We start from the raw sequence: 13,514 nt of genomic DNA, 5'->3' as shown, positions 1-13,514 counted from the left end.
CAGCCTTTTGGAGATCATTTTTTCACATTTCATGGCATGCCCAAGGGATAGCCTTTTTCCATTGCTGTCCTGAGTGGGGAATGCCTCATAAACCCCCCTCCCCTTCTGTAAAATGACCTACTAGGTGTTAATAAGGTTCCAAGTTAGCTTTTGCATACCGCCGCAGTTCAAATTCTAACCCTGGCGTTCCGTATGTTGGCGTGGAATGTTTGCTTTTAAACTGAGGTTGACTCACAAGGGTGGCACCTATGCACAACTCTAAGGTAAGTAACTTCTTCTTCTTCTTTGCCAAATCAACAACTATTCATGGAAGTTCATATCTGGGAATGGCAGAATTTGCCTCTCTCTTCAAATTGTACTATTAAGGCATCCTTATCACTCACAACCTTTTATCTTACTGCCATGTCATGATCATTTTGAAGTTAAAGCAGTTAAGCTTATAGGGGCCTCCCCTTACTTCCACCTAAAGGGAGAAAATACATCTTCAACTTGGCAATGGTGTGGGGCAACGCTATGAGTTCTTCTCATGCGCATTAACTCTGGCCCCTAGATGCCTGAATTTCGACATCCACACACTGCTCTTTATGGCCGTAATGCATTCTTAGCCTAATTGCAAGAGAGGTTTTGTTCCTCATTTCAGTGCAACAGTCTTGTTTATCATCAAGCAGGAGTGTGCAGCCACCTACCCCAGCTCTGTTGTCTGACAGTGTGCATGGAACTTAAAATAATCTAAGAGCGTAAAGCTGTCCATACCTCAAGTTTTCCAACACCAGTATTCTCTGCAGGCTGACTGATACGCAGTAAAAGTGCTATTTGAACAAAGTCTATATCACCCTGTAGCACAGGCACTGACCATTACAGTCACTGAATCTTTTTGCGTGCTGACACAATTGTAATAGTAACGTCAGAGTGAAATTGGTCACATGACTGGGTCAATTCGAATAAATGCAAATGTAAACGTATCTTGAAACAAATTTGCTAGAGTTGAGGTTAGCATATTTCCTTATGAATTTCAGTTTTGGTTGATGGGTTTCTACTTGGGTGAGGGAGTTCTCGGGAAAATTATAATTCCAATATTATCCCACCACAAATGTAAAGCTGCTGTTTTGGTGTTTATTTGGGGCGGGGAAGGGGGGTTGGGTTATTTTCTTTTCTACGGACATGATCCTCAAAGATTAGGATCAAATAGAGGGTGTGGCGCGGCAAGAGGAGTGAATTGGAAGTCAAGTTGGGGGTTCCACAGCACATAACAACTCAATAACAATTTTCTGTGAATTCGGAAACCTTTTTGTGCAGTGTTTCCCAAACTGTTATCCGGGGTCCCTGACACTTTCCCAGGGGGTCAGCAGGCAGCAGTTTGAAAACCACTGCACTTGTATAATTAGCAGTTTTCCAGCAACAATAAAAGTGTCAAGATAACACCTGTTATTAATGTACCTGCTGGAGAGAGATGAGAGTTTTGTCCTGTGGCAGCTATGAGTTATCTAATGTAGCACAGAGGGTTAATATGCCTATTGCAAAGAACGTGTACTGTGCATTTTAAATAACAGTATTTTATGTGCATAAGCTAGTGGGTTACTGCTTTTGTCACAAAGAATATTTTGTTACTGTGCAGTACATAAGTGACAGCCGTAATCTAGCACAGTGACCAATAAACTGTCATCAAAGAGCTGCTTGCAAACTGCATGGTACAAGTTAGTAACGTATGTTTTTTCCCTGTCTTTCATTATCCTGATGCTGCAAAAAGATTTATTAGGGTGGAAATACATTTTTATTGTTAAAGTCAATGCTAACCACTGTCTTATGTTCTGAATCCCGAGTTTTTTGTGCTTCTCCAGACCAAGCACTCTTTAAAAATGCCTACCAGTATGAATTACATGTGAATCCTACACCTTGAAGTCCCCTTTGCCTTATGTAACATTTTCTATACACTAATGTACAGTCATTATTAATTGTCTCTATATGTGTGTGATATAAAGTGATAAACGTGTTGTAGACTGAACCATTGTTTCCTAAATTTCTTTGGGGGGAAAGCCTCCCAAAGCCCCCTTTGTAGTGGTCAGGCAAACTCAATGCACTTGGTGTGCACCGTAGGGGGACTGGTCTGAAAACATTTGCCAGGGCTGCTTTGGGTTTCCAGTCTGGCCCTGGCAGGAGTAGGAGCCTCGTACTGAGAAATAACACCAACCATTTAAAAGTTAGTCACAGAGATGCAGCACCAATCTTCCCATAAAATTTTTAGTTTTTTGCAAATTCTTTCACTATAAAATACTAAGGGGGATATTTACAAAAGAAGTGGTGGAGCGTGTCGTTAGCCTCTGTGGCTTACCGCCACGCGCCGCCACTTCAGAAACGCAGGGCTGCACCATATTTACAAGAATATGGTGCAGCCCTACATTTTGCCCTGTGCTGGTGCTACACTTAGCAGTGTAGCGCCGACGCAGGCACCCTTGCAACACAGTGCAATGGTGTCTGCGTGCAGGGGAAGATTGTTTATGTAAAGGAAGGTCCCTCCCCTTCCTGCACATAAACAATCTTGAAATGGGGTTTTGTCACTTGTATATGTGCTGCTTAATGCAGCACACATGGAAGTTACAAAATGCCATTTTTTTTTTTAAATGATTGTTTATGTGCAGGAAGGGTCACCTTCCTGAACATAAACAATCCAAGGCGTTTTGCTTTTTCCATGTGTGCTGCACAAGCCAGCACACATGGAAAAAGCAAAAATGAGGAGAAATAAAGCATTTCTCCTCGTTTCGCCAAGTTAATACCTGGTTTTCCCTGGTGTTAATTTTGGCGCTGCCCCCTATTTACGCTGCCCCTGTGAATAGGGGGCAGCATCAAAATCAATGGGTTTTGCAGTGGAATACCCACTGCAAAACCCACGATCCACCCCTTTCACGCTAAGCATTGCGCGAAAAGGGGCCTTATTTACAAGGCAGCGTTAAGCCATATTAAGTGGCTTACCGCAGCCTTGTAAATAAGGCGAAGCCCCTATCGACATGCGAACTTTGCAAAAAGTGATGTTTCCATGGTGGTAGGGTTTTGTAAATATGCCCCTAAAATCCTTAGTATTTCGAGTATTTGTTTTGTGTGCACACGTGTTTATTTTTTTCGAATTACTGTTTTAACGTTTGAAATTTAAATCATACAAATTGCTTGGGGGTCCCCGACTTCCAGTGGTGACTCAGTGGGGTCCTCAGGAGTCAAAAGTTTGGGAACCACTGTTTTAGTGTATATCAAGCAAACCTCTTTAAGATGATTGATGGGCCAACTCCACTGGAGTTGCCATTAATAATATCTAAAGATAAGGGCCTCTTATATAACCGGTAACCTGCAAAGAATTGTGAGATGTATTGTCTACCAACCTTCTTCATCCGCCTCAATTAGAGGCTGTGAATGCGAATCTCCTGACAGAACTAGTGTCAGCACGCCGACAGTCAGCAGGCATGCTTTCAAATGGCTTGTTCTGCATGTTCCTTCTGAAAAGGGAAAGAATAATCAATGCCCACCAGCTACTGATTAAGAAACTCTCAGCATAGGTTCATGGTTTTACTTTTGCCAAAAACAAATACCTGCTTTGTAGTATTTATCTTGGCCCAAAAAATTTAGATGGAAACTGATTCACTGGGGCGTGGCGTGCCGGCAGCAATAGTTGCTTTTGCCAAAGCCACACCCAAGATTTAATCAAAATAGTTTTGGCAAAAAAAGACTTAAGCACCAATGGCAAATTAAACATTTGTAAGGAAGTTACACCTGAGGTGGCAGTTAGGACCCAGCCATCCACGTCTTAAGAAAAGCCCTAATGTTGCCCATCCTGCTATTAAGCAGTAAGGTATGGCAGACTATAGCTGAAGAGGTGGGATAGAGTCTAGATAGCCTGAGAATGTCACATGTTGGGCAGGTAGTAGCTGGTTGGTGAAATTTTGGGGAAATCAAAATACAATGTTTGTAGTTGTTAAGTTGAGCAGAGTCAGATGCAATAGCAACTAGAACTTGGTCCATAGAGTCCGACTGAAAATAGAAAAATAGAGTGAAGTATGCAGCATAGTGTGGCTAAATAGAAGCTGTAAGTGGAACACATAGAAGAATAGCTCATACACATTTGGCCTCATTATTTTGTAGCTTGGCAGAATGTTCTGTCATCATTCAGGAAGAAAGAATTGTTCCCATAGGCTGGGAAAGTTATAGACATAAGGCTAGGAGTCAAGGTGTTAAGTAACAGCCACATAACATATTGCTATTCTTAGTCCAAAAATGCCTATACTCAATCAAGTCCAATCTTATGGTTATATCGAAAGAGAAGAGGAGGGCATGGTGAACACATCTTGAAGATGGGATTCTGAAATGCAGGAAGGCCACAGAAATGCTTTTTGGTCTCAAAATTCTTTGTTTAAAGTTCTGGTAGTATGCATGTGGTGAAGCTTTTACAGTGTGCTAGTAATGTACAAAGGTTCCACCAGAGAGTGCCATTGTTAACCACACAATATTAAGGCTTAGCGTACTGCAGTTCCTACACTATTTAGTAACTTTCTTTTCAAGTTGCCATGTCTCTGTTGTAATATATTGGTGGTACAAGTTCATTTATAAACAGGCACTGATGGATTTCATGTTGTTCCAGGATGATGTGCAGAGTTTGCTGAAAACACTACAGCTCAGTACAAGGCAACTTCACCACATGTGTGGGCATTCCAAGGTAAGTGTGACGGGTAACATTTTTAGACTTCTATTTTGTGCTGCTTTTTTAATACTGTTGATGGATGCAGTCCCTTGCATAATGTCAATTTCTGATTTTTTTTTTACTACTACTGAAATATCTGCGTATATGTAGATACCCTGTTGTTTCCTAAGTTAGCCAGTGTGGAGACATTGGATATAGAAGGCACTGCCCCTGATCTGTTTTCTAAGTTTTTCAGTATGCATGGTAGAAATTGCTTTCATGCCCCTCTTGGCTACCACCTGTTTGAATGTATTGTGTGCTGTAGAAATGGAAGCATTAATAAGACTCTAAAATGGTCCCTACTACTCTATACGCTACCCTGTGTCTAAATCTCAAAAGTATCTCTTGCGCCAATTTATTATTTTCTGCTCTCGATTTTACTTGGGCAAATATCTGATGTATCATCTACATCAATCTATTTTTCGTATTGCTTCTCATTATCTGTTCAGATAAACAGGGTTGTTTTCCATATTTTGTGCTTCCTAAGACAGTTACAAATGTTTAATTAACAAAATAATCCTCAGCACACCAAAGTCATGTCTCAATAGTTATAACAATGCAGAATGTGAGCATAAATTTAATACAATCAATTTGTTCTTGTTCTTTTCATTTTATTCTTAAGATGTTCAGATAGCTGACACGTGTTTTGTCGCTTTACAAGGGAAATCGTCCTGCAACTTTATCAAGGCTATGTCGTCTTAATGTTTGTATCGTTAATTGTGGTGATACTTCCAACCCACAATAGGGTTTCAGTTTCTAGCGACGTCAAAAGTAAAATCCCAATGTTCAAGTGTGTCATGAGTATTCCAGATTCGTGATTTTGGAATGAAAACCTCCCAGGACGTCGCTATCCGTGTTGATCCGAGTGCTGTTAAACAAACAAAAAAAAACTGAAATTCACCAGTTATAGTTAACTGAAGTAAATATAACTTAGGCCCTCGTCATATACAGTAAAGTCATCATTGACATCATTTCTGATGCCATGAGTGGAGTTATCAATAATGTCACAGAACATGTCAGTGATGTAATATGTGAGGTCATAAGCAGTGCATGGCGAGGGCACAAGTTATAGCTAATTCAGTAAACTCTCATTGGTGAATTGCATTGTATTTTTGTGTTTTGTGTCTAGTTTAAAGTTAGGTTAAAAGTGACACTTTCACTAAACTGTGACTTCAGTTTAACCTTTGATTTCTCAGTGGATGTCTAAGATATTTTTTTTATGTAACATAAGATATTATTATAACTAGCTATAACTGCACTTTAACCTTTGGTTTTTTCAGTGAATTAATAGTGTTTTTTCAATGTAAAATAAGATTTTATTACCATACGGCGGTATGCCAACCCCCACCGTGCATGCCCTTCGGCAGTGCACAACATGGAGTTGCTTGCCCTGAACCAAAACCTCGTGGGCAGCATATATATTTGTGTGTAATCAACATGGCAACCAGTTCTGCTTTCTGTGACAGCTACATTTGAATACAGTATGATATTGTCACTTGCTTCGGGAAGGGAGCAATGCAAATATTTCTCGAGAAAAATCAATATTGTATCATGGATTCAGAAACTTCCAGCCTGTTGTCCAGTGCTATATTGCTACAATAGTGAGTTTTGTCAGAGTGGTGATAAACCTCCATTGTTTAAAACATAGCCTAATTTCTGCATTAAGGAATTACATGCTGGGTATTTATTTGTGTGTCTTCTAACCATGGTCAAAAGGAGTGCATGTGACACTACTGTCATATTCTATTCATAAGCAGGCTTCTGTTAATCTTGGGGAAGTACTGACATGAATTAATATAGTGGTGCAACGAGAGAGTGACCGAGTGAGACTGGAGGAAGAGTGACAAGAAGATGGTGACTAAGGGAAGAAGAAGTACCAAGAAGAGAAACAGGAATCAAGACGGAAGTTCTTTCGATACCGGTGTGTGTTGCAGGTCAATATGGAGGTGTGATATGAGAGCAGTGTGTGTATATATATGTCTGTATCAGCACAGGGTGCAAGTCAAGCCTGTGAATTTGTAATAATTGGGATAGCAGTTATTTTTCATATCATAATAGAGCTACATTGGCCAATGTTTGCCCATTGATCTGGCATTCAAAAAATACACTTCCCAGTTTTGTTACTGTACCTTAATCCAGGCCTATGTTGACATCAGTCAGCAGTACTGGGACCCACATACACATTAGTGGAAACAATGTACACTATCTCAAGTGTGACATGAAGCAGCCCAAAATATGCTGGTACTGAGGTGCACAAAAAGGCACATATTTCAATGAATCTTAAAACTGACAGACTGGAGCTCTTGCTAGGCATACACAAAAGCCTTCTTTCCTCATAGTGTGAAAGGGGCTAGAGGGAAAGACCAGCCTTCAGTAGGGCCATTTCAGATGGATACTTCTAACTGGAGATTCCTCCCTTGTGAATTTTCACCAGGCGTCAGGCTAGATCCAGATACTTTAAAACAGTATTCCTGTGTGCTGGTAGGTAGCGTTGTGCTGCTCAACGTCAATATTGGTTCATTCCGAAAGTGACGAGTGGAGCCATATATAGGCACCACCCATGTGTGTGGATTCAGAGCTTCTCCTTGGTCTTAAAACAACAACTTTCATCAGAATTTACCAATGTGCAAGGAAAAATATCACCCTCTAAGAGGACCTGGTTCAAACCATGTAGGGACTTTTGCAAACAGATGTCTGTGACTGACCCTCGAAAGTATCTCTTTGGTGCCTGAGGCCGCAGCGCGACTCCAGGTCCTATGAAGACTGCACCCAGATGAACTTGAATGCCATGTGGGACCACGTGGCCAAACTTTGTTACCAAACACAAGAATACTCTCTGATGTGACCGTTCAAAGTTGAAAGGAAGGTCCTGTTCCAGCTCCTAAACTAATTCCGTTGGCATATCATCATCGTAGTCGAATTCTTTGGGTAAGTCCATGAAAAACATAAGAAGCTGAAGCGTGAATTGACTCCCTTCCTGCAACTTTTTGACTCAAAAGATAGCAGAAGGCCATCAACGTGTTCAGAGTGTAGTCTGGTGCACCCAGAGTTTCTGTGTCCGTCGACATAACTAGTAGAAGTGTTCAGGGAGGCCATTCTGCACATTTTGCCACTTCTCTGGCTCTCTGGTGCACTTCCAGGCACCAAGGATCTACGGGGACTTCCAGTCGGACTTCCGCCAGTGGGTTCGACATCTGTGCTCCTTAAGCCTGCACGACAGACAGATTTACAGTTTGTGCTCTCCGACTCAGAGCATAATCTGCCATGACCTCGACCAAGGTCACGTCCGGCTCCAATCACAACATTCCCTCTGATTCGGACACTTAGCCCTTACTGCATGGTAGGGTTTAAACTTTACACAGTCTTTTCGTACTGACTCAGACAATGACAATTAGGATGAAGTGGATGATAATATCACACAATATGATGAGGATAACTTGTAACAAGAACTCCATGGTGCCAGTGACCTGGATACTCCCCAGATACTGGCCTTGTATCTCCCCTGTGCCCTGTTATGGAGGAAACTTCCTCCTTTGCAGTTGTTATACGGAGGGCAGTAGACATTTTAGACCTAAACTCCCCACTATGAAGGTCAAGACTATTATTTTAACTGAGGAATGTCAGCTAGGTAAGGCCCCTACAGAACATCTACTGCCATTTAACAAAGCCATTATGGACTCCCTTTTAGGCACTTTGGTGAAGTCATGTTCAGGTCCATCGATTACAGGCACGTTGCTTGTCACCATCGTCCTGCAGTGGGGGACCCAACTTTTCTTACAGAGAATCAGATGATTGAGAGTTTGGTTTTACAGGCAGCCACAACGTAGTAAATCCCAATGCCTTTCCTACTACTCCACCTGATCATGATCAAAACAGATAGGGATAGTGGGCAAGCTTATTTTCTCCTCTACGAGCCTAGCGCTAAGGTCAGTAAATAACAGTTGTCAGCTTCATATAGATTACCGTGAACCTCCTAACATAATTGGGTTTACTACCAACATGCTGAAGTCACATGTGACTTATTGCAGATGCCCCTATGCATCAGAGCTATTCTGGGTATGGTATGGTTTCATGTCTTTCCCCCGGGACGGAGAGTACAGGACATTCAGGCTATGATCCTGATGTTTCAGCCTTGGTCTTGAAAATCACTGCAGATTACACAGAGGCTCCTGGGTGTGTTAGCCTCCTGCACCCAGCTGCCCAACCATACCAGGTGCAAAAAGAACAAATGATGGACAGAATGCTGCACAATGTCAAACATTCACCCCAGTACAGAGATCTGGGACTATCCATCGCTTTTTGCTCCTCATGCCATTCCAGTTCAGACCCAGCCATATGCAAATATGTCTTGACCCTGTTCCCCATGGGAACAGTCCGTCCCGAACTGCCAGGCCAGACATCCCTGGATTGGAAACAAGCATCCTGGGACCGGTTTCGGGGCATCACCCCTCATCAGCCAGGCTAGCTTGACTCCAGTGGCATGGAAAGCACAGGCCCCATGTCTGGGCATCCCGTCCCACTCAGGGTAGCAAATGCAAAAAGAACAATTGATGGACAGAATGCTGCACATTGTCAAACGTTCACCACAGTACAGAAATCTGGGCCTCTAAATCCATTGCTTTTTGCTCCCCATGCCATTCCAGTTCAGACCCAGCCATATGCAAATAAGTCTTCACCCTGTTTTCCATGGGAACAGTCCATCCTGAACTGCCAGGCTAGGTCCTCCCTGGATTGGAAACAAGCATCCTGGGACCGGTTTCGGGACATCAACCCTCATCAGCCAGGCTAGCTTGACTGCCAGTGGCATGGAGAGCAAGGGTCCCACGTCTGGGCATACCCGTCCCACTCGGGGTGACAAATTCAAAAAGAAGAATTGATGGACAGAATGTTGCACAATGTCAAACATTCACCCCAGTACAACCATACCATGTGGCACATGCGGGCTCTGCAATGGCACTTCAAATTCCAGTGGGCACAGCATCAGGGGAATCAGTCAGATTGTATCCGTATTTCAGAGGAGACTGCAAAAGACCAGCAGTAGTGGCAATTGGATCAGAGGCAAACCCCTCCCAGAGCTGACAGTGGTTTCAGAGGCATCATTGTTGGGCTGGGGAGGCTATCTGGGAGAGGTGGAGATCAGGTGACTCTGGCAGAAACCCACCTATACATCAATTTGCTGGAGTTGCAGACGATCAGCTTAGCAGTGAAGGCCTTCCTGCTTTCAATCATGAAGAGGCTAGTACAGGTTCTCACAGGCAACACTACCGCCAAGTAGTACTGCAACAAGCAGAGCGGAGTGATGTCTTGGGTTCTGTGCCAGAAGGTCCGCTACTCTAAAAGTGTCTCACTCGCCAGGGTATTTTCTCGTAATTAACCACCCTGCTCCTCTGCTAGTGGCTCACTCGCCAGGGCATTTCTTTGGTAATAAAGCACCTTGCTGGATCTCTAAACACAAGGACAGACAAACTCAGTTGCGGACAGTTAGCTGATCACAAATGGCATTTACACCCAGAGGTGGCACATGGCATTTTCCAGCAATGGGGAGAACCCTTTCTTGAGCTTTTCACCACTACCGAGAACATGCAATGTCAGTATTTTTGCATGCTAAACCTCCCAAGAAGTCTCTCTCTTGGACACATGGAGCACAGGTCTTCTACATGCCTTTCTGTTTCTACTCAAGACTCGAGTCCTGAAGAAGATCAAGACCGACCGGTACCAAGTCACCCTAGTGGCTCCAGATTGGGTTAGGAGGGTGTGGTATCCAGAACTCCTGAGCATGAACATCTGTCCTCTGCTCAGGCTGCCACTTCGGAAGGATTTGCTGTCATAGCAAGAGGGTAAGGCCCTGCACCCGGGCCTCTAAAGTACTCACCTCCATCAATGGAGATTGAGCGATGGCAGCAAGTTTCTTTAGATCTTCCACCTGAGATCAATGTTATACTGACAGCCAGACGCCCAGCTAAAAAATCGATGTATGCCTGGTGCTAGCACAATTGTTTGGCTTGCTGCGACACCCATCAGGTTGACCCACTACAAGCTAAGCTTTCCAAAACATTGTTGTTTGTTTCGTCTTTCGCCCAGCAAGGTCTTGCAATGGGCAATGTTAAAGGCTATTTGTGGACTCTTTCATACATATTTTTATTAGCATTTGGTCTAATATTTGACAAACATATCAGCTCAACGCATTACATGGTATTCAATTCACAATATAGCATATTTTTACAATATTCAGATATTTCCAGGCGCCATCTCCAATGTTTAGTATAGCACTATCTTTAACGTCCCAATATATGGCACAACTTCATGGGACCGAATCAATGTCCAATTTTATATAATCATGGCGGCCTTGGGCATTGCCTATTATGTCTTCAAACTTCTTTTTATTAAACATAAGCGTTAAGCAGGGTGACATTACGGTAAAGAGAAAAGAGTACTTCCCACATTTGTGAGGCAAACTAATGAAGGTACAGATTCTTCACATGGAGGAGCGGTATCGTCCGCCTGGATTTGGTCTCAAGCCATCCATACCATTTTTATGCGTTGAGCCTCTTAGGTCCGGTAACTTGATAGCCCCTACCCAACTGTCTTTCCCCCCCCAGCAATAAACAAAACAATGGTGGTGGTAGCTAGGTGGTATTTTCACTGGCCATGCAGCGTGAAGTGTGTGTCTAAAAGTGCTTTCTCTTCCAGGGGATCCTCATCAATAGTCATAAGCACTAGCATATTCCCGCCCATGCGCGGGACCCCGGAAACACAATCCTATATGTGACAAACATATATGTATCTCTCTCTCATATATATATATGTATATGAAAATCCAAACAGCTGTCTCCCACCTCCAACCGGCGAGGAAGAAGCACACGGACACCAACTCGTGCTTCACAGGTATTTAATGTTAATCAGCACCCACACAGCACGCCATTACGCGTTTCGGCCACCAGATGGCCTTGATCACATGAAGTAACTGCTGAAACATTCGGCTTTTATAAATCGAAAGCACTCTGTAATCTCGTGATGCTTGTGTCCATGGACATAGAAAAAATACATTGGTTTCAAAATAATTCTGTTTTTTGGTGATGGAAAACATGTAACAAATACATATACATTGGCAATTGTATCAACATGGGTCTGAGATGTTATATGGTTTTACTGATCGATATGCCTGCTTCTAAATGCTCTTCTATGTTGACAATAATATTACGACCTTGTAAATGCATGTTATATTACAAGGGTTTAAGGTGCAATAATAAGTTGTGCAAATACGCAATTGTAGGTGCAAATTCTGATATCTAAAGTGCAAAAAAGTGCCATCAGGTGCAACAAGATGCAAATGTGCAAAATACGCAATGGTAGTGCAAAATGCAAACAAATGCACATTAATACATATGATAACCATAAATGATGTCCTTAAATAATGCACAATCAGAATTCGTTACAACATTTCAACATATGTTAAAAAAGTATCTGATGATAAAACCTATATGAACGACCCAAGATTGCTGTTTGAAATCAATAGCCTATGTAAAAGATCCTAAAACCAATCTAAAAGTGAGTAAAGTGCAAAAATAGTGAAATAATGATAAAAATACAACGGGAATCAAGCGAGGAGGTGGATAAGAGGGACACTCCAAAATACTATTCGCCTATATTAGGTTCCATTTAGATGAATATATACAGACAACCAAGCACATAAATTTTGGCGAACGTGAGTCCAAAGTTATAGCGGGTCCCCAGAGTTGCTTGCACCTAGATTGTATTATATCTAGGTGTAAAGGGGAACTTGGCTGACAGTATCCTCATGTTTGGAGAACTGGAACACACAGTTGAGTGGAGAAAGAGTTTGATATTCATTGTTTTCTTGTCTGTCGCCTTACTCCTTTGAAATCGACAAGACAAAAAATAGGGAAGATGTAAAAGGAACAAATTAATCCAAACAACTGGCTAACAGTTCTGCTCTAAATGCAATCAGAGAATGATATTCATAAAATTGGTGAGGATACGGGTAAAACAGATAAGATAAGTCAAACAGTGAGATAGCTTCAGACATGAGAAATTAATACTATGTGTCCTGCAGGTAACAATCAAGAAAGATAAAAGCAAATCTAAAAGGGAAAAAGCAGAGGCAGTCCCGTGTGGTCTGTCAGTACTCATATGAAATTGTGTAGGTCTTCAGTGGTGTTTAGGCCCGTAGGTGCCTTGCTATCGAACTCGAGTATGTATTTTGTTTCGAGTTGTCTAAGGGCTTTTTCCCTGTTGCCCCCTCTTCGCTGTGCGGGGACACCATCGACAATGAAGTATTTCAGGCAACTAAGTTCATTGTTGTGTAGTTTTCTGAAATGCCGTGCTACAGGGTAGCTGGAGTCATTATTTACAATTGCCCTTAAATGTTGTAAAATTCTGACATGGGCCTGTAGCTTGGTGCTCCCAATGTAATTCAAGCCACATGTACAGGAAAGGACATACACCACAAATTCAGATCTACATGTAAAGTGACCCTGGATTTGTCTAGGGTTGTCACTGAACGGGACTGAGTACTGACTGGTGTTCTGACCAAATTTACATGCTCTGCAACTGGAGCATTTGAAAAAACCTCTTCTAGGTTTCAGCCACGAACTGCTGGTCGGGGTTTGGTTATTGGGTCTCATGAGCTCCTCTCTCATGGTTCTGGCCCTTCTAAACGTCAATACAGGTTTAGGAGGTAACATGGGGGCCAGAACACCATCAGTCAATACAATTGGCCAGTTTCTATTTACCATGGCTCTGATCTTACGGTGTTGTTTGTTAAATGTTGTGA

At 42.4% G+C, this 13,514-nt stretch overlaps 1 protein-coding gene across 2 annotated transcripts in view; it reads left to right on the top strand.

Annotated features, from left to right (window-relative positions):
• FANCD2 (FA complementation group D2) overlaps positions 1-13,514 on the top strand; it is a 1,050,809-nt gene that overhangs the window by 933,037 nt on the left and 104,258 nt on the right. For both annotated transcript variants that reach the window (XM_085625116.1, XM_085625117.1), the window contains exon 41: positions 4,622-4,696. In XM_085625116.1, the coding sequence (XP_085481242.1) occupies positions 4,622-4,696 (75 nt within the window). The remainder of the gene's footprint in view (positions 1-4,621; positions 4,697-13,514) is intronic.

Source organism: Triturus cristatus, chromosome 9 (assembly GCF_964204655.1).
Source record: "Triturus cristatus chromosome 9, aTriCri1.1, whole genome shotgun sequence".
NCBI classification, from domain to species: domain Eukaryota; kingdom Metazoa; phylum Chordata; class Amphibia; order Caudata; family Salamandridae; genus Triturus; species Triturus cristatus.
The sequence above is the reverse complement of the archived record's forward strand: the minus strand, read 5'-3'. Positions and strand labels throughout refer to the sequence as shown.